This window comes from Rattus rattus, chromosome 9 (genome assembly GCF_011064425.1).
Source record: "Rattus rattus isolate New Zealand chromosome 9, Rrattus_CSIRO_v1, whole genome shotgun sequence".
Taxonomy (NCBI): domain Eukaryota; kingdom Metazoa; phylum Chordata; class Mammalia; order Rodentia; family Muridae; genus Rattus; species Rattus rattus.
Window position 1 is genome coordinate 67,923,827 of NC_046162.1, and position 26,171 is coordinate 67,949,997.

The 26,171-nt window shown below is 51.7% G+C and overlaps 2 protein-coding genes across 2 annotated transcripts; both read left to right on the forward strand.

Moving 5' to 3' along the window:
- Positions 1 to 1,809: 1,809 nt before the first annotated feature.
- Mrpl38 (mitochondrial ribosomal protein L38) lies at positions 1,810 to 8,418 on the forward strand. Its single transcript, XM_032913651.1, is given in 10 exon segments — positions 1,810 to 1,937; positions 2,027 to 2,206; positions 5,165 to 5,299; positions 5,373 to 5,581; positions 5,929 to 6,001; positions 6,116 to 6,161; positions 7,500 to 7,658; positions 7,855 to 7,991; positions 8,142 to 8,144; positions 8,147 to 8,418. Coding segments are annotated over 10 exon segments (1,134 nt in total). The 5' UTR covers positions 1,810 to 1,870; the 3' UTR covers positions 8,272 to 8,418.
- Positions 8,419 to 9,254: 836 nt separating this feature from the next.
- On the forward strand, positions 9,255 to 14,746 carry Trim65 (tripartite motif containing 65). The gene is made up of 6 exons (XM_032913236.1): positions 9,255 to 10,211; positions 12,630 to 12,725; positions 12,993 to 13,226; positions 13,303 to 13,480; positions 13,583 to 13,648; positions 14,142 to 14,746. The coding sequence occupies exons 1-6, from the start codon at positions 9,588 to 9,590 to the stop codon at positions 14,720 to 14,722; spliced, it is 1,779 nt and encodes a 592-aa protein (XP_032769127.1). The 5' UTR covers positions 9,255 to 9,587; the 3' UTR covers positions 14,723 to 14,746.
- Positions 14,747 to 26,171: the final 11,425 nt, after the last annotated feature.

The following is a 26,171-nucleotide window of genomic DNA, read 5'->3' on the forward strand; positions in this document are numbered from 1 at the left end:
TAGGGGAGAATGTGGCATACAAGGCAGGCATGGTGCCCACTGGGACTTGGTCCTCTTAACACATAAGTCCCACGTCAAAGCTGTATGGAGGGAGAAATGTGGGTCTAAAGGATCAGCTGGCATTATGGGGCCACCTTGTACTTCTGCCATTTCCTGAAGGAAGAGTGAGTGACTTCCAGCACATGGGAAGAAAAGCAATGTAGAGTCCCCCAAACCTTGGTCTTCCTGAGCAACGAAGCAAACTTAGACGTAGCAGGGAGCAGGTGAGGCCAGCTTTGTGTTGTCTTGTTAGAGTCTGAGCTTAGCTGTCTGTGCCGGTGACCCTGTAACCCCAGCACTCAGGCAAGAGGGCACTGAGGCAGGCGGTGTATCAGAAGGGCAGAAGGCAGAACTGCACCTGACTGGCATCGGGTCACCCAAAGTGCTCCCGAGGACCTTGACACGTGTCCGGAAGATGTGAAGAGGAATTGAAATCCTTGACATGAGCTAGGGTGGTGTCGCTCATGCCTGTAGTCCCAGCATTTTTGAGGCTAAGGTAAGAGGAAGTGAAGTGGATCTGGGGCAGAGAGACTAGGAGGAAAGGAAGGAGGGGAAACTGTGGTTTGGGATGTAATATACAAGAGAAGAGTAAAAAGAATTGTCATTAGTTCAAGGGTAGCCACACTACAAAATAAGTGCCAAGGTAGGCAGGGATGTATAGCAAAACCCTAAGTCATTTAGAATTAATGTTGGAGCCATCGCTTCCAGGCAGGATATGTGTGAATCCTCATTAGCCCTCTTAGGCCTCTGACATACAAACAAGACCTTCTCTTCAGAGCTTCCCAGAGAGGGAGAAAGAGAACAAAGAATGAGCTACTGGCTGAGCAATGACCCACTCGTGAAGACACCGTGACTCTTCAGAGAGGCTCATATAAGAGGGTTCAGAAACGAAAGGGTAAAACTGCACGGGAACCATGCCAACACTGTGGGTGGACATCAGTTCCCCTAACATGCAGCAAGAACCCTTCAGTAAGCGTCAACTCCTCAAGGCAGGGCTCCGGTGCCCTGACCCATGAACTCCAACACTTGTCAGGCAGCAGCTGCGCGCTGTTGGAGGAATTAGAAGTGGCGGTGAGAGGCTGTCTGTGGAATCTAAACTCTGGCCATTTCTGCTGGATATAGAGACCTCATGGAATTTCACTGTGAGCTCAGACTCAGACTGTGAGGCTCAGACTCAATACTTAGCAGTCATCGGCCTGGATCTGGGATGCCAGGACTTCTTGGAGGGAGCACTTCAGGGCGGACAGGTCACAGAGGGAAAAGTCAAAACAGTACTGCGCACACCCTGTGATCTGGGGAGAAGCTGAGGAAGAAAGGCTTTGCTCAACCGGAAAATTGGGTTCCAGGGCAGAAGGGACAAAAAGAGGTAGAGCTCACATGAACTATAAGTTGGAGAGATCAAGGGATATCAGATATACCAAGGTGCAAATCCTCCTGATAGATCTATGAAGCGAGCACTGTTACTACCTGTTTTATTCCCAAGTCTGACTCCAGAATCCTCCATCAATCCCTGTGTCAGGGGCAGAGGAAGTCGAGTAAGATCCCACAGTTGTTCTTGGAACTACACGGATGTGCTGCTCCCTAGTGGCAGCTCTCAGCCCTGCAGCGGTCCAACAGGCCTCTTCCCTAGCACTACCAGACCTCTTAGGTTTTGCGCAGCTGCCGGAAGAATGTCCCAGTGCTTTCAGAATTACCTCAGGAACTGGGCTCCGCGAGGCGGGGCGGGGCGGGGCGGGGCGGGGCGGGGCGGAGCCTCCGGCCGCGGCGCGCAGGATTCTCTCTAGCCACCTCTGTCTGGGTCCTACCGGCGTCTTTGGTGACCTAGGGAAAGATGGCGGCGCCCTGGTGGCGTGCCGCGTTTTCCGGCATTGGGAGATGCCGGGGCATCAGCACTTCGGGTGAGTGGTGTGGGGTTGTGGAGCTCTTGGGGCTCTGTAGCTCCAGTCGCAGCCCTAAGCCTGCATGACGCCCCGGTCTGTGCCCACAGCCTCCCTCAGCCGCCGGACACCCCCGCTCGGGCCCATGCCCAACGAGGACATTGACGTGAGCAACCTGGAGCGGCTGGAGAAGTACCGGAGCTTCGAGCGGTACCGCCGCCGGGCGGAGCAGGAGGTGCATGCCCCGCACTGGTGGCGGACCTACCGGGAGTATTTCCTGAAGGAGACAGGTGCGGGAGCGACGGGCTCGGAGCTTGACGGGCTGGAGACCCGCTGGTGTCACGTGTGTCCCCAGAACGTGGAGGACCTGCTTGTCCCCAAGACGTGTAGTCCTGAATTGACCAAAATCTGAATTTAAACAAACGTCCAAGTGATACATGCATGGATTAATCTGTAAAACTGAAACTCAGCCAGGAGGTGGAGGCCCATGCCCTTAATCCCAGCATTTAAGAGGCATAGGCAGGTGGAGATCTTGATTTAGAGGCTAACCTGACCTACACCATGAGTTCAAGACAGTCAGAGCTACACAGAAAAACCCTGTCTTGGGGATGGAGGTCGTAGTACGGAGTATAAGATGCATTGTTTTGCTTTTTTGTTGTTGTTGTTTGAGATAGGGTCTTATTAATTATAATTAGCCCACGGTGGCCTTGAACTCACTAGGCAACTGAGGATGACTGATTGCCATATTCTGCCTCCCAGTTACTGGGATTGCGGCTGTGAACCACCAAGGCCTGGCTAGAGACTATGGTCTCTCTATATAAACCAGGGTAGCCTCAACCCACAGATCCACCTGACTTTGCCTCCCACGTTCTGGAATTAAAAGCATTTGCCACCACCTGGAGTCCCATTTCCTTAAATCTGCCTGAAACTATTACTAACTCTACCCAAGACTTAGGTGTGTGTTCATAACCACCTTTGAATCACTTTTTTATTCTTTCTCTCCTTTTTGTTGTTTTTTGGGTTTTTTTTTTTGTTTGTTTGTTTGTTTGTTTGTTTTGAGACAGGGTTTCTCTGTGTGGCTCTACCTGTCCTGGAACTCACACTGTAGACCAGGCTGGCCTCGAACTCAGATCTGCCTGCCTCTACCTCCCGGGGTGCTGGGATTAGAAGTGTGTGCCACCACTGCCCAGTGTTATAATTTTTTAATCTCAATCAGGGGCTTCTACTGACCTTTGATCATTCAGTTCCTAGATACAAGACACAAAGCCTTAAAGCCCTGGAGCTGGGCAGATAGCTTCTCTCTATACTCTTATGTCTACTTCCTTACCAATAACCCTGAGATATGATTTGCCATATTTCTCCTTGGTCACTCTTTTTTTTTTTTTTTCTCGGAGCTGGGGACCCAACCCAGGGCCTTGCGCTTGCTAGGCAAGCGCTCTACCACTGAGCTAAATCCCCAACCCTTCCTTGGTCACTCTTACTCCAGCTGGATAGCCCTCATGGCCAGTTCTCACGATCCCTTACCCTCTGTCTACTTCCCCTCTCTCGCTCTCCCTCCCTCCCAGTCTCCACCTCAGACCCCCAGCCCAGGAACTAAAACCCCACCTATCTCTCTCTCTTCTGCCCAGCTGTAGGCATCTTTATTCACCAATCAGGGATAACCTGGGGGACAAGGTTACATACATCACTTGTGTCTAGGATCTCCCTGAGAATCTCCTCCCTGGGGGTGACCAGGGCTAATACTTAGCATAGCAGTACATAGCAACAGGCCAAACCTCCATAACCCAGCTACCCTTGAATCAGTTTAAAGGTGATCCCAGTAACCAGTCAGGAAGTCCATCTGCCTCAGTTCCCCTGCTGTGACCCCGTCTGGAGCCCAGAAGCTTGACCTTGTCTCTGATTTGCTTACCACCTGAGCCCTGTTCAGGTCTGGAATGCAGACGGCACAGGTTAGCTTAGTGGGTTGAGGGAATAGTTCATCCTTTCCTGGAATGGTAGGATGACGGAGCTAGATAAAAACAGGCCGCTCAACAAAGAGACTGATTTGGGGTCAGGGGCTTGGACCAGTCAGGAAAGTGTCTGCCCGTACCCACCCCATCCTCAGAGCACGAGGACTCTCCCATATCCACACCGAAGCCAGGTCTAGTGTCTGCTTCTAACCCCAGTGCTAGGGGTCACGGTTCCACACTCCATCTCAACACTGGAGTGTATGAACTCTGCTCAGGCAGACGAAATGGGAGGTGTTAGGCTACAAATGTAGGAGACAAGGGTTCCTAGACTGCCGGGCGTCCAGTCACCGCTAAAAACTTCATGGAGTTGTGAACAAGAGGCCACAGCTCCAGGCCAGGGTGGGGATTGGGGGTTGGGATACAGAGGGGAATCAACTGCTTAGCTGAGGGGCCTTCTATGGGAGACTTTGGTGGTGCAGCTCTGTATGGCAAAGGCTTCCCCCCACGGAGGTTCTTGATGAGGAGGCAGTCCTTGCTTGTCCATACTGTTTGTTGATGGTGAAAATGGATGCCGACGACTTACTCAGGGTGGACCAGAGATTAAATACCTTTTGCAGGAAGGAATACCAGGGAAGGATCATTGGTAAACCCTTGGAGCCAGCCCATCTAGATACCTCATGAGCATGGAAAGCTGTGTTCTGTGCTATGTGACTAGGGGTCACCCTCCTCATGTGGGGTATTGTGGGCCTGTCCTCCAGGAAAGGGTCGGGAGCAGATGAAACGCCTACCGGTCTCAGATACGAGAACACGGAGGTTTCCGAGTCCGCTCAACCTTCGCAGTTTTTGTCTGGTTGATACGGGTTCCACTTGCCCAAGGGGTGGCCTAACGTGCAGATCTTTGGAGCTCATTGGCCAGCAGGTCTAACCAATCATCAGGTTCCAGTTTCAGTGAGAGACCCTGTCTCAGGAAGGAAAAAAAAAAGCCAACACTGAGGGCCAGCCATGGTGGTAGCACGTACACTCTAATCCCAGCACTTGGGGGATGCAGAGGCAGGCAGATGAGTTCAAAGCCAGCCTGGTCTACAGAGTGAATTCCAGGACAGCCAGGGCTACACAGAGAAACCCTGTCTGGGGAGATTGGGGGTGTGGGGGGCAGGGTGGAATGAAGGGCATTGGAGCAGAACACTTCAGTCAACCTCTTGCTTCCACACACACATCCACAGCCATATGCACATTTAAGGACTCAAATTTAAAGAGCAGATTTGACCCTGCTTATCCTAACTTGTCTTACTTCTCTAGATCCCAAAGACAGAATCAACATCGGGCTGCCTCCACCCAGAGTCAGTCGGACCCAAAAGCTACAGGAGCGGAAACGCTTTCTCCAGGAGCTTCATGCCAATGCGGAAGAAGAGAGGGCAGCGCGCCTCCGCACCGGTGAGCCTCGCAAAGGAGGGGCCCCCGGTGCACCCTCTGCACACTGTATCCAAACAATGCTGTCCCTCCCCAGCTAGCATCCCACTGGAGGCAGTGCGGGCAGAGTGGGAGAGGACGTGTGGACCCTACCACAAGCAGCGTCTAGCTGAGTACTACGGCCTCTACAGAGACCTGTTCCACGGTGCCACTTTTGTGCCCTGGGTCCCCCTACACGTGGCGTATGCCCTGGGAGAAGAGGACCTGATCCCAGTGTATCATGGCAATGAAGTGACTCCTACCGAGGTACTGCTCCCCCGCCCTCCTCCCTGCTCTCTGAACACAGGCACAGCTGTCACCACATCATCACAGGGTCTGGGTTTGAAGTTTGTTACTGTCTGTGACTTCTAGGACTCAAAATCATGACAGTTTCAGAAACAAGACAAAGAGAAGAGCCATCAGAGCCTCCCCAACCATGTCCCTTGGCCTGTGGTCCTTAGAGTTCAGCTCTCTATAGACATCTCTTTCCCTGTCAGTTTTGAGGAACTGTCAGGGGCGTGCACTCCTTTCTCCAGGGCCCATGTAGGCTCCATCCCTCTACAGAGAAACTGCTCTCTGGTGAGGGTGAGCGCTCCCTTATCTCTCCCTGTTAGGCTTCCCAGGCTCCAGAGGTGACCTATGAGGCAGACAAGGATTCCTTGTGGACACTGCTCTTCATCAACTTGGGTAGGTGTATGGGGGTTACTTGCCTCCAGCTCCCTGCTTCTCCCTCCCTTGCCTGGGCAGGCTGGCTTGCTTTGGCTCTGGCTCCTGTGAAAGGTCCTCTCTGTTTGTGCGCAGACGGACACCTGCTGGAACCAGATGCCGAGTACCTTCACTGGCTGGTGTGAGTACCTTCCCTGGCTGGTGTGAGTACCTGGTGGGAAGCCAGCTCGGGATTCCAGCAAGTCCTGAGATGTCAGGCCCTGGCATTCCGGTCTGTGCTTAACGCAGGAACAGGAGAAATCGGCAGGAATCTGGCGTGGGGTCGCATGCCTTTAGTCCTAGCACCTGGAGGCATAGGCCAGATCTCTGAATTTGAAGTTACAAAGTGGGAACCAGTCTAAAAAAAATACAGTAGGCCCTAGCCAGTTCTCACAAGCCTCTTGCCTCTTTGCCCTGGGCTATTTTCTGTGGGGTGTGTGTGTGTGTGTGTGTGTGTGTGTGTGTGTGTGTGTGTGTGTGTGTGTTCACGCTTTGACAGTCAGTGTAGAAAAGGACCAGGAGCTGCTCATAGTGGCACCGGCACCTCTAGACACTGGGTCCATGGGTATCGCAACCCTGAGCAGTCCTTGTTGGCTTTAGCTGTGAGCAGAGACTAGGGGGCAGAGGTCACACAGGTGTCCTGAGCTTTGTGATGCCCCTGTCATTGAACCTAGTAACTGGGAAGCTGCCTTCTGCTTTCCCCCTACCCCCTCAACTACAGCAACCAACATATTCAGCAGGGCTGTCTGTGGGTAGTGGCAGGTTAGACGGTACCATGGCTACTGCAGCATCAGGTCCTACGTGGAGAGAAAACCAGCCCAAAGGAAGGTGTGGCTTCCTGACCTAAATGACAGGCTGACGTCTGCTTCCTGTGCCCTGAGTGAGCCAGCCGCTCTGCCTCGCCACCACCAGGGGGTCTTGTTTTTTAACAAACGCCAGTGAATTGCAGACCATCCCAAGCCCAGCCTTTTCCTATTTTTCCATTTAATTTTATTCTATCAGCCGGGTGGTGATGGTATCTGCCTTTAGTCCCAGCACTTGGCAGTTAGAGACCGGCAGACGATTGAGTGTGAGGTCAGCCTGGTCTTCAGGGTAAGTTCCAGGACAGCCAAGGCTACACAGAGAAATCCTGTCTCACAAAACAAGTATTTCATGTGTACCAGTGTCTCACACGTGTGCCTGTAGCTTTGGATTCACTGGGAATTGCAGGTGTTGTGAGCCTCCATGTTGGTGCTGGAAATGGAACCTGGGTCCCCTGAAAGAGTATTCAGTTCTCTTAGCCCCTCTCTGGTTTCTGAACCACCTCTGCCCCCAAGTCTGTTTGCACCATGTCCTGAGGTCTTGGAGGTCGGCTTGTGTTCACACGTAAGACTGTTCAGGGTCCCTCTGGCCCTCGGAGTGACTGCCTCTGGGGTGCAACGCTGGGGTTCCCCTGCCACCTCGTTGGCATGGCCTCTAATGGGTATTTTCCTTCTACCAGAACCAACATCCCCAGCAATAGGGTAGCCGAAGGGCAGGAGAGCTGCCCCTACCTCCCCCCCTTCCCTGCTCGAGGCTCTGGCTTCCACCGCTTTGCCTTCTTGCTCTTCAAGCAGGACAAGCCAATCAACTTCTCTGAGGACACCCGTCCCTCACCCTGGTAAGCTAACCCTGCTTGTCCCCTGAGCCTCAAGCCAGCTCTCTGGGGTGGTGGCTCTTGCTCGTTCCCCTCTTGGTATAGGTCTTGTGCTTGGCAGCAGTCCTGCGTCTGGGTGGACTCCAGGGGCTTCCCAGGATTGCCTGCTGCGCTCCCTCCTGCGCTCCCTCCCACTCAGATGCCACCTGTTTCCTCACAGCTACCAGCTGGCCCAGAGGACCTTCCACACCCTTGATTTCTACAAGAAACACCAGGAAGCCATGACTCCAGCTGGTCTGGCTTTCTTCCAGTGCCGCTGGGATGACTCGGTCACCCACACCTTCCACCAGCTTCTAGGTAAGGGCTTGGTGGCCAGGCAGGTGGCCATGCCAGGAGTGGCCTTTGAAAGTCAAGGTGGGAAGTCCCTGGCAGAGCTCCAGCCTCACAGGCAAAGAAGGAAGCCCAGGTCAGCAGGAGTCCACCCTTGTCCCCTTACTCTTCTTGCAGACATGGGGAACCTGTGTTTGAATTTGTCCACCCCTTACCACCCCCAAGCAGAAGCGCTTCCCCACCAGCAGCCCCTCGCTATCTGGACCGATACAGGGACAGTCACGAGCCCACCTATGGAATCTACTGAGTACATTCATCGCAGAGGGTGAGAGGGCACAGCTGGAAGCTCACATCTCAGGAGAGAGCATCGGAAGCCAACTGAGACTCCCTGCAGGCTCCTCCCAGCAGACCCAGGGGCTTCGGTTATATGTGAATAAAATGCTTTTTTCCTGAAGTGCCCTGCGGCCTGGCAGCTGGAGATAGACTGAAAAGTGAAGCTTTGCACAGCCTGTAGTCTCTGTGAAGGACAGCCCCAGTACCAGAACCTCCTGGAGGAGGAGGCAGTCCTGCCCTCTTGAGCCTGGGCAATCCCCGTCAAACCTAGCAACAGTTATAGCTCCAGCTAAGGCCTCGAGTCCCCACTGTGAGGCTAGATGTCTTCCCTGCACCAAAGGAAGGCCTAGAAACAAGGCAGTTCTGCCTACTCAGAAAGATGTGATCTCTGATTCACACTCCCCACGGAGGCCCTGGGACCTCCATCTCCTCTGCTCAGCTGTAGAGGAAGTGATAGTCACCTGTCTTAGGGTTTTACTGCTGCAAACACCGTGAACAAGGCAGCTCTTATAAGGACAACATTTAATTGGGACTGGCTTACAGGTTCAGAGGGTCTTAATTACCAGGGGTAATACTGGCAGGGAGTGTGGCAGTGTCCAAGCAAGCCTGGTGCAGGAGCTGAGGGTTCTACATCTTCATCTGAAGGCTGCCAGCAGAATACTGGCTTCCAGGAAGTTAAGAGGAGGGTCTTAAGGCCCACGCCCACAGTGACACACCTACTCAGTGCTCTGTGCTCCCTCCCACTCAAATGCCATCTATTTCCTTCCACTCAGAGGCCACACCATCTAAATAGTGCCACTCCCTAGGACAAGCATATGCAAACCATCACATCACTCTGAAATGGGGTGGGAAACCAGGCAACTGCTGGGCTGGTGACCTACAAGGGCCTTGGGAAAAGAGAGGGGTTTTATTCAGGTAACTGGAGCCAGAGTCCACAGGCCACTAGGAGCTGTGAGACCTCATTGAGGAAAGGATAAGGGGTCTCTTAAAAAGGTTAAATGTGTTTTAGTAACCAGAAATTTCCAAGTCGTTATTTTAAAAGAACCAAATTTACACATTTCCCAGAGAGGGGAGATATATCCCAATACCTAAAGTCCTGTTCCAGAAAAAAACAAAACACATGGCCCTGACCAAACATTACCAGGCTCCATGCGGGACGACCCTCGCTCCCATTTTCACTGTCCGGGAAAACATGATAGAGACCACAACTAACTACCCTGGGCCTAGTGGGGTTCCAGACCTCTAAGGCCAGATCTTCAGGAGGAGCTGATATGAGGGTCTAGAGAAGGAATGTGGAGCTGTCCGGGTCGACCGGAGGGAGCCGCGCCCCAGCTCCCAGTGCGTCAGAAGGCGGACAAGGGCGACTTGGATCCCTGCCAAGGAACTTTCCGGGGCACCAGAGCGCAACGCTCTCGTTGCCCTTGCGCACTGCCATCTTCCTGGACTGTCCTTCGCCCTTCCGTAGCCTCGGTCCCTTTAAGAGGTCTGCGCACACAGGACCTCGCTTCCGCTATGGCCGTTCAGCTGCTGGAGGAGGACCTGGTGACTTGTCCCATCTGCCTGGGTCGCTACTGCGACCCGGTGACGCTGCCCTGCGGGCACACCTTCTGCGGGAACTGTATCCAGGATTCGTGGCGCTGCTGCGAAAAGATATGCCCCGAATGTCGCCAGCCTTTCCCCGAGGGCGCCAAGCTGAGCCGCAACGTGAAGCTGAGCACCTTGTTGCAGGGGCTGCCCGCCGCCATCCAGCGTCTGGAGTCCGGCACGAGCCAAAGCGCTCGCTGCCCGCGCCACGGGAGGCCGCTCGAGTTCTTCTGTCGTACGGAGGGCCTCTGCGTGTGCAGCGCGTGCACGGTGCACGACTGTAGCCACCACGAGAGGGCGCTGCTGGACGTGGAGCGCCGCGTGCGCGAGGTGAGAGAAGGGCCGGGACTGTTTGTGGCCAGGGCCAGGGGCTGCAGCAGAAGGCTGCGGGTTCCCATAGGAACCTAGAGGCCATGTACACCTGACTGTCCCACACAGCTCTCCCCAGGTCCTCTGAATAAAGCAGAGCCAGAATGTTAGGCCAGGGCTAACAGCCCCATTCGCCAAGGTGGCCAACATTCAATAAGCGTGCTTTCTGCCCTTCAGAGGCTGAAGATCTACTCAAGGGTCAGATAGTGTCTCAGCAAAATGTTTCATTCTATAGAGATGGCAGGGTCAGCCTGCTGAAGAAGAGTGGGCGGCGCTCTTTAGGTGACTCCTCAGGGGTGAGGAAATGCCAGCCAGAAAAAGAGGATGCAGGGACAAGCGCCAAGGAGCAGAGATGATGGGGAGGAGACAGGTTCCTGAGATCTCCAAACAGGTCATCGGGGACCACACCATGATGGGCAGCATGGTGGTGGTGACTCTTCCTCTCAGGATGTGCAGAACCTTCCCGAGCTTGAGACAGGGCGATGATGTCATCAGATTTCTGCTTTCTGGAGACTGAGCTCCAATTGGGGGTGTGGAGTGGGTAGGAGATGAGGAGGAGGTCACAGCTGCAAAGCAAAAGAAATGAGAAGTGAGTAGGAGCCCGGTGCCCAGTGGAGACAAGTAAGAAGTAGGGACTGCTGGGGACAAGGTTTCTGCGTGAGACTGGGCTACTGTGTGCTGAGGGGCTGGGGAGCGGCTGGTTTGGGATACGCAGTGTGTGGATGCAGTGGTATACACGGACACCTACTGAGAGCTGGGAGGAGACGCGGGCAGTAAGGAGAAAGCCGGAAGTCGCTGTAGTTCCCTAGAAGGAGTGGTAATTTGTTGGGCAGGGAGAGTCTGCCCAAGATTACATCTTGACAGCTACAGAGATGGTGCCTAGGGCACAGCCAGTGACAGGAGAGAGAGTCCTCCAGGTGCTCCATGCTGCTGAGAGGTTCAGTTAAAGGTGAAAAAGGCCATGGAATTGGCACCATGGCGGCCTGCGCCCTCGCCCATGGCCATCACAGCCAGGCTGTGAGGCTGTGATTACCAGGGATGAGACAGAGGAGACGGAGCGAGAGGACCGCAGCACACGGACAAGGAGCCTGACCAACGGGGAAGGAAGGAGTGCGGTGAGGACTAGCACAGGCCAGCCGGAACCAGCGAGGGATGGAAAGTGGGAATAAGGACAGATGCCTGGGACGTTTCAGAGCTGTGACAGGGCCAGGGTGAGGTCAGAGGGTGAGTGGCGGAGACAGGAGGAAAGAAACGGAGTTTCAGAGGGTTGGAGGGTGAGCCCTGGAGCTGCTGAAGCCCCGAGAAGTAAGGCTGAGGCACTGCTGCCCAGGACAAGTGAGAGACCAAACTGGGTACCGAAGTTGGCATTGGAGGTTAGAAGCCCTCAGCATGGAGGACACCTCAGCCAGATGGCTCATGCTCTAGGGGACGGAATTTTGCTCGAGAGGAGAGAGGATGTGAGGCACAGGATGCCCAAGGGCCAACGAGGCTGGCAGACACAGTGGTAAACATCGAGAGACCCTGCCTCAAGGTAGAGTGCACGGGCTGAGACACCCGAGGTTGCCCTCTGACCTTCACATATGCACGTTGACATGTATGCCTGCACCCACACTTACATAAACACAAATAGGTTTTAATATAAGCTAGCTGGTGAGGTGGTGCACACCTTTAATCTCATCACTCTGGAGGCAGAAGTAGGCGGATCTCTATAAGTTCAAGATCAGGTTGGTCTACGTGGAAAGTTCCAGGCCAGCCGGGGCTACATGATGAGACCCCATCTCAAAGCAACAATGATAAGGGTTCCCAACTCAAAATGGTGTTGGAAGGAGTAAAAACAGGTAATGAGACTCTTGGCCAGGTTAAGCATCATCTTCAAGTACCAGAATGGCGCTCCTATAACAGCACATTTTGGTCTCCGGGGAGAACAGGAGTCAACCAAATGATAATAACGTCCGTCTTCCCTCTGGGCTCCTAGGCGCTGAACTGATCACTGGTCAGACAACTCTGTCCAGTCTCCCTCCCCACCCCAGGCTCTGTAAGCCCAGAGTCACCTCTCTCCTTTGTTGCCTGGGGTAGGCATGAGGTTTGGACCAGAGAAGGTGGGGGAGCTCTATCCAGGTCACTCAACCTGCAAGCCACAGGAGTGGGACCAGAAGTGGGGTCTTCAACCCAAGACCAACACATTCCTCATATAGCATCCTGCTCCATGCAGAGAAAGGTCCCTATCCAGGCCTCCCGGGACTCTGACCTAGTTCTGGATTGTCCAAGGCACTTACCATTAGGGCCATGAGGAAAGTGCCCAGCATCTGTACTGGTGGTGACTTGAAGGTTACAACCCTCCTAACCTTTTGTTGCTTGCCTTCTGGATGGGTGCCACAGGACCGACTGAGAGCTAGGGTAATGGTTACCCGGCAACAGGCCACTCAGGCAGAGACCCAGCTTCAGGAGCTGCAGCAGCAAAGCAGTCGGATTGAGGTAATTCACCATGTGCTCATGTCCGGCCTCACCCCTTAGCGGTCCCTGGACTGCAGGCAACAGATGTGAGCGCCTCGCAGATGCCTCCCAGCGGCAGGGAGTGGGAAGTTGATCAAGAAGCCAGGCCTCAGTGGGAAAGAGGTTCCAAGGGCCCTAACTGACTCCCCCATGTTCCCACCCTTCAAGCCAAGTGGGTGACTGAGGGCCTGGCTGCCTTGCCATGGTGCTGAGAATGGCCACGCTGAGGTTCCTCCTGTGCCCACGCAGAGTTCAGCCCGCACCCTGGCCTCGGTGGTCTCCAGGAGATTCAGTAGCCTGCTCCAGGTTCTGGAGAAGCAGCAGGCCTCAACACTGCGTGACATAGAGGGAGCCAAGAAGCGGGCGCTGGACCAAGTTCTGCATGAGAGACAGCGGCTGACTGACCACCTAAAGGCCCTGTCTCAGTACGACCAAAGTGTCCAGGATCTCCTGGGGCAGGGGGATGATTTCATCTTCTTCCAGGTACGTCAGGGCAGCGGGCTAGGGCCGTGCTCCCACGCCTAGAACACCACTCACTGCCTCTGTCCCCGGGCTTCAGGGGTTACAGCAGCTCTCTGAGCCCATAGGGTCCCTCGGGCCACCGACTCCTCCCCAGTGGGATGAGGAAGAGCAGTTGAACAGTGTGAACCAGCTGCTGAGCCCACTGTGTGAGCTCCTCCTTGAAGAGAAGACGCTCCCCACGGCGGCAGACAAAGCTGCCAGTGCTGGCCCTGCGGGTAAGACTGGCCTCCCTGCCCTCTGGGCCCTCCCCATCCCCCAGTGCTGGGTAGATGCGGGGAGTCAGGGATAACCCTATCCCTTCACTCTTTGTTCTAAAGAGGCCTTGGGTCCCCTGGCACCAGTCCCCAGCGCAGTGTGTCCACTGAGGAAGAAGCTCTGGCAGAGTAAGGAGACACAGTGCCTGTGTGTGTGCAGGTGACAGTTGTGTGCACGGGAGAGCGTATGAGTGTGTGCATGTGCTTGTGAACATATGGGGTGGGCGGGCTGCTCTAACTGTCCTGTCCACACTCCTCACTGGGCCTGTCCCCACCTCAGCACATCTGCTGTCGGACGTGGACCTCGTCCAGATCCACCCTGAGGCAGGTGCAGTCAGCATAGTGTTATAAAGGGCACACTCTGGGGTCCGTCTCCTCCTTCTGCTTAATAGTGTGTGAACTTAACTCTCTGAGCCTCAGTTTCCCCTCTCGTAACATGGGACAGGTAGAGGATTCCAGCTCTGAGGGAGCAATGGAGGATTCACCAGTAAGACTGCTGCCCGGTGTTCAGCCCACTACGCCTGGTAGACATTTAAACTGTCCATAGTTGGAGCCACAGGAACCCTAGGCTCTAGGGAAAAAATGACACCTCTGCCCACCTCTGTTCGTCTCTCTCCAATAGATTATCGCAATCTGACCTTTGACCCAGAGACCGCCAACCGGTATTTGCTCTTGTCTCACAAGGCCCAGCGGGTGACACACCATTTCCAGGCTCAGAGCCCAGCCAGATCAGGCAGCTTTGAGCTGTGGCAGGTACAGTGCACCCAGAGTTTTCAGACTGGACAACATTACTGGGAGGTGCGTGCCTCTGACCACTCCGTCACTCTGGGCGTCACCTACCCAGAGCTACCACGCCGAAAGCTGGGGACCCACACGGATAACATCGGTCGTGGACCCTACTCCTGGGGCCTCTGCATCCAGGAGGACAGTATCCAGGCCTGGCACAATGGCAGAGCTCAGCGTCTGAGTCGGGCAGGGGTATCTGGAGGACTCCTGGGCGTAGATTTGAACTTGACCTCTGGCTGCCTCACCTTCTACAGCCTGGAGCCACACACACAGCCACTGCACACTTTCTGTGCAGTTTTCAGCCGGCCTCTCTTCCCTGTCTTCTGGCTCCTTGAGGGGAGGACCCTCAGTCTTTGCCATCAGCCTGAGGCCGAGCTCCCTCCAAGGCCCCAGGACGAGGCCACAGCACCCAGCTGAGGAAGGCACAGACAGGTGCCTGTGTGCCCAAAAGTGGCTCCGTCCCTGGCTTAGAGACCAATGGCCAATCTTCTAAAAGGAACAGCTGGTGGCCTCTCTGTGGACTCAGAGGCCAGAGATGGGAGAGGAGCCCTAAGTCCAAGTTTACTTTTTACTCTCTTCGAAGGGCCCAGGAGCCAGAAGAAAGCCCCGGCCCCAAGCAAGAACCGAATTCTTGGCGTTGCTTGGACATTGATCTTAGTTCTATTGCTGTGAAGAGACACCATGACTAAGGCAACTCTTACAGAAGAAAGCATTTAACTCAGGGCTTGCTTACAGTTTTAGGAGTTTAGTTCATGGTTATCATGGCGGGAAGCAGACAGGCGTGGTGCTAGAACAGTAGCTGAGCTCGTTACATCCCAATCACCAGACACACAGAGAGGGGGGAGGAGAGGGGGAGAGAGAGAGAGAGAGGGAGAAAAGGAGGGAAGGAGGGAGAGGGAGGCTTTTGTAACCTTAAAGCCCACCCCAAGTGACACACTTCCCCCAACAAGGCCACGCCTCCTGATCCTTCTCAAACAGTTCCACCAAGTGGGGTCTAAGCACAGGCTGTAGACAGCCAGTGTGGCGATGGGTATGGGTGCAGCAGATGTGAGCCGCTTGCCTTTGCTAGTCCCAAATATGCTTCCATGAAGGTCCTGGATAGTTTTTTCCTCACATTTCTGGAAGTAGAATCTTTTTTTTTCTTTTTGGTCCTGGGTATAGCACCTGGGGTGTTTTGAATGCTAGCATTCAAAGTTCTGACCTCTCTCGCCAAGGACATCTACAGCCCGGTGTAATTTATTTACTTGAGATGTGCCGTGTTCTGGTGTTGGCAGTAGTCACAAGGAAGCCCACTTTTGTAAGGTCCTTTTCTTTCCTTTTGTAATTCCTTAAGCATTTGTTTTGTATGCTCATGGGTAAACATCTTCCAATAAAAAGATTTCAGAAATTCTTTTATTTAGTGTGGGACTCGGGATGGGGTGGCTTGTACGCCACAGGGTGCATGCAGCAGTCAGAGGACAACTTGCAGGAGTCAGATCTCTCCTTCTACCTTGTGGGTTCTGGAGTGGAACCCAGACTGTCACGTTTGACAGCAAGCACATTTACCTGCAGAGTCATCCCATCGTCCCAACAATAACAGGTTCTTGTTGCTCGAGACAGGGTATCTCTATGCACCCCTGGTTGGCTTAGAACTATGTAGACCAGGCTGGCCCACTCATAAAGATCTGCCTTGCCTCTGCCTTCTGCGTGCAGGGATTAAAGTCATGAACCAACATCGGTGGTCTCTTACGAATTTTTTTTTTTTTTTTTTTTGGTTCTTTTTTCGGAGCTGGGGACCGAACCCAGGGCCTTGCGCTTCCTAGGCAAGCGCTCTACCACTGAGCTAAATCCCCAACCCCACGAGTTTTTAAAGGGTTATATGTGCAATAATAGATCCCCTAGGGAAGACGTTTTACAAATGACTAAGCATTCCTTTAAAATATGTGTGTGTGTATGTGTGTGTGTGTGTGTATTTTGCCCACATGTTGTGTGTGCATGTGTGTGTGTGTGTGCATGTGTGTGTGTGTGTGTCTGTGTCTGTGTGCACACACACGTGTGGAATGTCTGAGGAGGCTAGAAGACGGTGGTGGGAACCAAACCTGGGTCCTATCTCTTTAGCCCTCAGATGGATGGTCTCGCTATAGAACCTAGCTGGGTGGAACCCCCTATAAAGCGTATTTCACATCAAACTCGATGTGATCTAGGCAGCCTCTTCCTGCCTCTGCCTCCTGAAGTCATGGACTTGACTTTTTTTGTCGGGTGAGGGGTTGAGACTGGACCTTAATCTATAACCCAGGCTGGTCTGGAAACTTGCAGTGTCCCCATGCTCACCTCGTTAGGTGGCAACCCTCCTGCTTAACCTTCCAAGCATTGGGATTATAGCATAACCCGTGAGCCACCGCGCCTGCTGGGTTTCCGTCAGTCGCTGTTGCTTCTGAAGCCAGCCAGGGTTACACAGGAGGGCAGCCACACTCCTAAGAGGTTTAGGGTTATTAATGCCGCACTTGCCCCACCTCCTCTGCAGGACGGCCTGAGGCAAGGTGTGCAACCCGTCAGGTTCCCATTTGCCTCCTCTACACGGGGAGGATGTTATTAGAGGCAGGTGTGAGCACATCCTTGTGGCGCTATGAAGTGCTGCTATTTGTGCCCTTAACGTCAAAACAACGCTGAAAGACTGCAGACATTAGGTAACAATGTCTAAGACAGGTAGCTGTGGTGCATACCTTTGATCCTAGCACTCAGAAGGCACAGGCAGTTGGAGCTTCGTGAGTTCAAGGACAGCCTGGTCTACAGAGGGAATTCCAGGACACCTGAGGCTACACAGAGAGGGAAAGCTTGCTTTGTTTGCTCTGCTCCATGTGTGCTCTGCTCATGGTCCATCCTGATCTTTACATGAGGCCCCCCTATTCATCTCAAGTCCCACCTTCCTATCTCTCCTGCCCAGTCATAGGCTCTGGCCTTTAATTATCCAATCAGAGGTTATCAGGAGTATTCTTTACAGCACATCGGTCAATACAATGCCCATGTCCAGACTGCAACCTGGTCTTGGGACACAGAACTTAGCATCTGGATATACAGCTCACAAGACCAACCCAACACGGAGGTAGGCAGATCTCTATGACTTTGAGAGCAATCTAGTCTACATAGCTAGTTTCAGGCCAGCCAGGGCCACATACAGATGTTGCGGTATAATTACAAAATGATGCGACCGGTTCCCGCGTGTCAATGCTCCACACTGGGCCCCTGATACTCTCAGACCCCGGTAGTCGCTCCCTGGTGTTAGTTCTAGCACTGTAGGGCCATATAGAACTAACCTTAATTTATCTCAGTGGCCGCTGGCTTCAGTGAGGCACCCGCCACGTTAGCCTAACTATCTTCTGGCCCCAGCGGTCTCTCCACTCCCATTGCTAGTCACCCTGGTCAGCCCTGGCCAGCCGGGAACTCTCTGGTCCCAGCTACCCAGAAATATCAAGACTCAAAAAACTGTAACCCAACAACCAGATTTACATGTTAAATTCTCAAACCACAATACATCCACACAGTAAACTTACAACCAATTGAAAAGGATATAAACCGTCCACCTAGATAAGTTAAATTTGCTGACAGACATCCATCCCAGCTACCTTGGCAATTCAGGACCACCCTGGTATGGGTCATCCTTCCCTGTCTCCATTTTGACTCTCCCTCCTTTTCCTTCTCTCCCTCCCTACAAAATCTTTGTCCCCTCCTTATTCTTTTACTGTCCAATCATGGCCTTGACCTAACTTATGCCAGCCCTCACCTGCACAATGACATCAACCTGCATACAGAGACTGTTTCAAAAACCCAAAACAAAAGAGACTACCACCATTCTGGGTATGTATGCCTGTGCACTCATCTACCGAGAAGGCTAACGAGGGAGATTCCCTGAACCCATTATTTCCAGGCCAGCCTGGACCACACAGTGAGACCCTACCTTTATCCTACTAGACCCATATCTAATAAATATGGCAGCCTGGGTCTTAGGCATCGTAGCCAACAGGCACCATAGGTATGGCTTCACCACCGGGCTACACACCTACAAATTGTTATCTTTGGATCTCACCGCGTGGTCCTGATTGATCTGGAACTTGATTTGCACACCAGGCCAGCCTTGAACTCACGGAGACACGTCTGCCTCTGCTCCCAAATGCTGAGATTAAAGGTGTGTACCTCAACACCAGAACACTTGCTGCCCCCCGAGCCCCACCCCAAGTGGAAACTTCCAGTTTCTTTGAAAAGTCAGTTTTGTCAAATGTTGCTTTGCACACGGGTGAAAGGATGTTTTGCTAAAGCAGACGCAGGTGACAGGATGCATGGCATTCAGAAGGAATATACATGTGACCCCACAGACAGTGGGAACGCAAGCATTGGTTTGCTTCGCTCCGCCTCACTATTCTTCCCTAACAGCACGCAAGTATTCATTCACCTTACACTGCGTTGTTGAGCTTCGCCTGTGGTGATGTCATAGAGAGAAACTGGAAAGAACTCAGGAGGCTCCCACAGCTTCTTGCAGCTTCTTGTTGGTTCACGTGTGGTGTCTGCCAAGAAAGAACTAGACTGCAGCTCCTGATTTGTACATGGTGTTTGCTCCTGGACTGAACTCTCTCTTTTTTTAAAAGATTTATTTATTTGTTTTATTTATTTATTTGTATATGAGTACACTGTCGCTGTCTTCAGACACACCAGAAGAGGGCATCAGATCCCATTACAGATGGTTGCGAGCCACCATGTGGTTGCTGGGAATTGAACTCAGGACCTCTGGAAGAGCAGTCGGTGCTCTTAACCGCTGAGCCATTTCCCCAGCCTCCTAGACTGAACTCTTGATATCCTGACAAAGAAGGTTGGACTCACCCCACAGAACTATTTCTAAACAGGTCTGCTTCCCCCGTGTCCTAATAACTTTGGTGTGTGGTAGGCTAGAGGGAAGGTTGGGTGCTTCTGAACGTAGGTTGAGAAAAGTTTATGTCTACCCACACCCCTTTTTCTGGGACAGTCTTACGCAACCTAGGCTGACCTTGAACTTGCCATGGATGACCTTGAACTACTGTTTCTTTTGCCTGCACTTGCTGTTTTCTGGGGTTACAGGTGAACACTACCATGACTAGTTCTTTCTACATAAGCGAGATACGCAACGTAGGGCTGAGCGACTTCCGAGGGTTAAGTGGCATCTTTAGATGAGTACTGCTTTCATTGTCCTCTAGTGTCCTAAGATTTGCAATGGTCATTAAGTTCTTTAATAAATCTCACCTGGGGCTGGAGAGATGGCTCAGTGGTTAAGAGCACTGGCTGCTCTTCCAGAGGACCTGAGTTCAATTCCCAGCAACCACAGGGTGGCTCACAACTGCCTGCAGCTCTAGTTCCAGAGGATCTGATGCCCTCTCCTGAACTCCATGAACACTAAGCACACATGTGGTGCCCAGACATACATGCAGGCAAAATATTCGTACACACAAAATAAACTTTCCTAGTTAGGGTTTTACTGGTGTGAGCAGATACCATGACCAAGACAACTCTTATAAGGACAACATTTAATTTGGGCTGGCTTACAGGTTCAGAGGTTCAGTCCATTATCATCAAGGTGGGAGCAGGGCAGTGTCCAGACAGGCATGGTGCAGGAGGAGCTGAGAGTTCCACATCTGAAGGCTGCTAGCAGAATACTGGCTTCCAGACAGCTAGGATGAGGGTCTTAGAGCCCACACCCACAATGACACGCCTATTCCAACAAGGCCACACCTTCTAATAGGTCCACCTCCTAGGACAAGCATATTCAAACCATGACATAAACCTAAATAATTTAAAAGACAGTTTAAAAAGAAAAGCTTCAACTCCCCAAAAACAGGGTTCTGGTGAAAGTGAGGACCAATGGCTGTCTTTCAATGAGATGGCTCTGAATAGCTCCAGCTGACTTTAGTTAGACTAACATATATTGATATAGATGTAGATGATATAGATATATAATTAATATATATTAGACTTATTAATTTATCTTGTACTGTAGCTGTCTTTAGACACGCCAGAAGAGGGCATCAGATCCCATTACAGATCTCTGTGAGCCACCATGTGGTTGCTGGGAATTGAACTCAGGTCCTCTGGAAGGGCAGCCAGTGCTCTTGACCACTGAGCCATCCCTCCAGCCCCTTTCTTATACAGCTCAGGGAATGGTGCCTCCCACAGTGGTACCAACAACAAATACCTCTAAAGGAAAGGGTTCTCAACAATGGCATTAAACAAAAAGGTAACTTACAAAAGCCTTCTTTACAGACACAGCAAAGATCCGGGCCCTTATCCCTCTTTCTTTTGGTTTGGGTTCTGCGAGTAAGAACTTGGGTCCTCGTGTGGTTGTACCACAATACAAACCCATGAGCCATTTCTCTAGCACTTAAAACTTAAAAGAAGGGCTGGAGAGATGGCTCAGTGGTTAAGAGCTCCGACTGCTCTTCCAGAGGTCCTGAGTTCAAATCCCAGCAACCACATGGTGGCTCACAGCCATCTGTAATGAGATCTGATGCCCTCTTCTGGTGTGTCTGAAGACAGCTACAGTGTACTTATATATAATAAATAAATCTTAAAAAAAAAAACTTAAAAGAAGAAAAAGGGGGGAGGAAAAGGAAGAAAAGGAAAGAAGGAAGGAAGGAAGAAAGGAAGGAAAGAAAGAAAGGAAGAAGGAAAGAAAGGAAGGAAGAAAGAAAGATCCCTTATTTTCTGTGTCTAGGTACTTTGGCCACTTGTAAGTCTATGCACAATATGTGTGCAATGCCCAAGGAAGCCAGAAGAGGGCATCTAATCCTCTGGGACTGGGGTTACAGAGGGTTGAGCCACCACACGGGTGCGGGGAATAAAATCTGAGGACCTACGGAAGAGGAGCCGTGCTGGTAACTGCTGAACCATCTCTCCAGGCCCTAACAATTTTAAATGTGTTTAGCAACGTCTACCCCAGGCAGCAAGATACTTCAGTGGGTAGATGTTCTTGGCCACGAAAGGCCGATGATGCTGAGTTCAGTCCTTGGAATCTGTGTCGGAAACACATGAAACATACGAGCACGCTCGGGCACACACACAAACGTGGAAAATTTTTAAAAAATTTAAAAATACCAATATTGGCAAATCACATCTCAGGTCTGCCTCCTGGAGGAGGGAAGAGGAGAGTGAGCGGCTGGATGAGCAACACTGGGATCACTTTAAGGATCATCCTCAACCTAAAAACACCTTTCTCCTCTTCAGAACCAGGCAAATCCACCATCTGTGCAAGCCCAAGCCGCTCGGCCACCAAACCGCAGAGAAGGGTGGTGCTGCTCCGCCTCCCGACCACGCCCGGAGCTTGGCGAGCAAGCCCCAGTCAGATCGGGAGCTCCTGTGGAGACCAACGTATGGGAGTCATTATCTGCTTTCCTGCCAAGCAGGGTCCACCCAGGCCGTCTCCCACACAGCTCCTTCTGTCCAGAAGGCCTTTCCACCCGTCCCTATCCGCCCGAGTCCTGGCAGTTGGTGACCGTGCAGCTTGGACGTCACTTCACCAGCCCCACCTCGCCAGCCCTCGCCAACCCTCGCCAGCCCTCGCCAGCCCTCGCCAGCCCTCCCTCAGGAATCCCCAGGCGTCACTGTGCCTCTGTTTTGGCTTTTGTTCCCTCCCTAAGAATTATGAATTAAAGCACCAACAGTCAGTGGCTCTCAACCATCTATATGTAATTCTAGCTCCTGGGGATCAGACGCCCTCTTCTGGCCTCTTCAAGCACACACAGAATATGCTTACACAGAGACACACACAGATATAAAGACATGATACTTGCCATTTAACAGTACTTCCTGCTCTTTTATAATATCAACTCTTCTCCCAGAAACCAAGGCAGACAGCTAAGAGCCACCTTTAACTCCAGCTCCAGGGGGATCCAACACCCAGGTGCCAATACGCACATATACAGAATGGAGGAGGAGGAGGAGGGAAAGGGGAGGGCGAAGGAGGAAGAGGAGGAGGAGGAGGAGGAGGAGGAGGAAAGGGGAGGGGAGGGGAGGGAGGGAGGAGGTTGAGGAGGAGGAGGCTGGAGAGAGAGACAACTCAGTGGTTAAGAGCTTTGTTTGCTCTTCCAGAGACCCTGAATTAAATTCCCAGCACCCACATGGGGGCTCACAGCAATCTGTAATGAGATCTGATGTCCTCCTCTGGTGTGTCTGAAGACAGCTACAGTGTACATATATATAATAAATAAATCTTTAAAAAAAAAAACCTGTTGTCGTTATAAAGCTCACCTAAAAAAACTTTTAAATTGTAAAGACTTTTAATTAGACAATAATAATCCCGATGTAATGTCATCAGTCTGCAGGTCTGGCCCTCCCTAAAGAGCTGTTGTCTACGAAGCATTCTGCTACATTCTGTTCCCTTAGCCCTAATTCGGGAGAGCAGTGGCTGTGCGACACACGGCTTATTTCCCAGAAGGACTGACTCCTAGCTCTTCACATTGTACCAACCCACAGCTCATCAATAAAGCCTTGGGAGACTGGGTCCAGAACAGGGACCTATGCAGGCTTTGAAGGGTAAAGTCTTGTTCACATAGGGAAGTGAGGCTGAGGGACAGTCACCTGCCTTTTCTTGAGACCAGTGGAAAAATGGCTTCTTGTACCAAGTAGAGGGAAAAATGAATAGAGTGGTCTTCCTCTGAGAGACTCAGCCCTCCATCCACACTGGGCAGCAGCTGAGGACAATTTTGACTATAATGAGTGGGTTGTTCTCCTGTCATCCACTTGTTAGAAGAGAAAGAACCCATTGAATGTTTAGATAGATTTATTTTTTTTTTTAAATTTATTTGTAGAAGTACACTGTAGCTGTCCTCAGACACACCAGAAGAGGGCATCGGATCCCATTACAGATGGCTGTGAGCCACCATGTGGTTGCGGGGAATTGAACTCATGACCTCTGGAAGAGCAATCAGTGCTCTTAACCTCTAAGCCATCTCTCCAGCCCCTGATTTTTTTTTTAAATGAATTGTATATTTGTTCCTCTTTTTTTTTTTTTTTTTTTTTTTTTTTGGAAGCGTTGTTTTCCCTATATAGTCTAAGCTGGCTTTGAACTGGACCTCCTGTCCTAGCCTCTCCTGTGCTGGGATTACAGACACGTACCACCACATTAGCTAAAGTACACACTTTTTTTTTTTCAAGACAGGTTTTCTCTGTGTAGCCCTGGCTGTTCTGAACGTCACTAGGTAGACCAAGCTAGCTTCAAACTCAGATCCTCCTGTCTCTGCTTCCCAAGTCCTGGGGTTAAAGGTGTGTGTCACCACTGGCAGGTTTAAAGTACACACTTTAATTTTACGCTTTTCCGAGACAGCCTTTCATGTAGCCCAGGCTAGCCAGAAAGTCACTGCGTAGCTGAGGTGTCAGCCTTAAACTCCTGATCCGTTTGCCTCTACCCAACAAGTGCTAGATATTGTTGACCATGCCAGCTCTAGACTGCACACTTCATTAATTCTTTTTAGTGTTTGTGTATGTGTTTGTGCACACACATGTGTGTGCATGTGGAGGTCAGAGCCAATGTCAGATGCTTTTCTCCATCACTCTGCACCTGAGTTTTAAGTGTGGGGTGTGTGTGTTTGTGTTTGCCCGCATATATCTGTTCACTACAAGCATACAGCATCTGCAGAGCCAAAGGGTACCAGAGCCCTTGGAAGTGGAGTTCCAGACATTTGTGAGGTCTGTGGTTGCTAGGAGTTACACTCCAGATCCTCTGGAGAGTTAGTAGTGTTGTGTCCTGCTAGCCACCTGTCCATCCCCTCCACCTTAGCTTTTGAGACAGGGTCTCTCACTGCATTGGCTAGATGGAATAGCTGGCAAACTCCCAGCATCCTCTTGTCTCCATCTCCCAACTCTGGGATTTCAAGTGTGCCCCACAATGCTGTCTGCTTTCTGGGAATTCAGACCCTCAGGATATGTCTTCGCTATATTTCTATTGCTGTAATAAAACACCGTAGCTAAAGACAGTTTGGAGTTTATGTCAGCTTGTTTGCATGGTCGATCATCCAGAGAAGTAGGGGCAAGGACAGATGCAGAGGCCATGGAGGGGTGCTGCTTACTGACTTGCTCACCGTGGTTGTTCAGCCTGCTTTCTCACAGCACGCCAAGACCTACCTTCCAGGGATGATGTCACCACAGTGGGAATCTCCCACATCAATCACTAAGTAAGATAACTCACTGTGGATGGGAGAAATGACTCAGCGGTGAAGAGCACTGACTGCTCTTCCAGAGGCCCTGAGTTCAAATCCCAGCAACCACAGGGTGGCTCACAACCATCAGCAATGGGATCCGACCCCCTGTTCTGGTGTGTCAGAAGACAGCAGCTACACTGTGCTTATAAGAGAGAGGAGAGAGACAGAGAGAGAGAGAGAGAGAGAGAGAGAGAGAGACAGAGAGAGAGAGAGAGAGAGAGAGAGAGAGAGAGAGAGAGAGAGAGAGAGAGAGAGAGACAGAGAAACACAGAGAGACACACAGAGAGACAGAGAGACACACAGAGAGACAGAGAGAGACAGAGAGACACACAGAGAGACAGAGAGAGACAGAGAGACAGAGAGAGACAGAGAGACAGAGAGAGACAGAGAGAGAACTGCATACTGCAGCAGGGCATGGTGGCACATGCCTTTAATTCTGGCACTCCAGATGCAAAGGCAAACATCTCTCTGTGAGGCCAGCATAGTCTATGGAGTGAGTTCCAGGACAGCCAGGACTACACAAAGAAACCCTATATGAAAGAAAGGATGGAAGAATGGAAGAACAGAAGGATGGAAGGACAGGAGGATGGAAGGACAGAAGGACAGAAGGACAGAAATGCACTGCAGACTTGCCTAAAGGCTAGTCTGATGGAGGCATTTTCTCAGTTGAGGTTCCTTTTTCCCAAATGACTCTAGCTTGTGTCACGTTGACATAACGTAGCCAGCACTGGGTGTAACTCAGTGGTAAAGTGCTTGCGTAACAAGCACAAAGAACTGGAGTCAATCTCCAGCAGGGCCAAAAAAAAAAAAAAAAAAAACCAAAAAAGCCAGCAGGGCAAACAACTGGGACAAGTATGTGTGTGCGTGTGTATGTGTGTGTGCGTGCGTGCGCGCGCGTGTGTGTGTGTGTGTGTGTGTGTGTGTGTGTGTGTGTGTGTGCACTCGTGCAAGAGAGAGAGAGAGAAAGAGAGAGAGAGAGAGAGAGGCCCTCCTCTGTGCTGCTGTTTTGTTTATGTTTCTCCTTCCGTTCCTAACTTAAGTACTTAACTAAAAATTTCCAACCTGGTCTCAGAGAGTGAAGGGAAAGTTCTCATCTCTAAGCACAAACATCTGGGGAGACAGAGGGACAGACACAGGGCTGGCTAGAGGAGTGGACAAAGAGTTGGGGTGCAAGGGGACACCATCATGTGCCTCCCATTAATGATACATTCAGGTCCCAACCCTCAAGCCTGAGGCTGGAACACTATTTGGAAGTAGGGTCCTGGCAATCATGACCAAGTGAGAACGAGAACATCCTGGAGTAGGGTGGGCCCTAACTCACTTTCCTGTGCCTATAAATAAGGGGGAATTTATTTGGGTTACTTCTTTTTCCAATTGTTTTGTCGGTAGCATCATTTACTCACGTGTACACGGATGTCTGTATATGTGCATGTGCCTGAGGTTAGAGGCGTCCCCTGGAGCTGCCTGGTGTGAGGGCTGCGAGTTGAACTGGGTCCTCTGTGGGAACACCACACGCTCTTCACCACTGAGACAGCTCCTCAGCTCCTGTTTAGTTCTTTAAGAGGACATTTTGGGCAGGTGACACGGACCATCAGTTGAAGGTGCTGGCTGAATTCCAGCCCTTGAACCCTCATGCTAAATAAACTAAGGCGTTAGAGGGAGGGCTCGCCAGT

What these genes read in the sequence shown, in the direction of transcription:
- Trim65 (XM_032913236.1), top strand. Translation starts at nt 9,588, where the DNA reads ATGTGGAGCTGTCCGGGTCGACCGGAGGGAGCCGCGCCCCAGCTCCCA. An exon ending in TGGAGCGCCGCGTGCGCGAG is followed by an intron (nt 10,212 to 12,629) that starts GTGAGAGAAGGG and finishes TGGGTGCCACAG; the next exon opens with GACCGACTGAGAGCTAGGGT. An exon ending in AGCAAAGCAGTCGGATTGAG is followed by an intron (nt 12,726 to 12,992) that starts GTAATTCACCAT and finishes GTGCCCACGCAG; the next exon opens with AGTTCAGCCCGCACCCTGGC.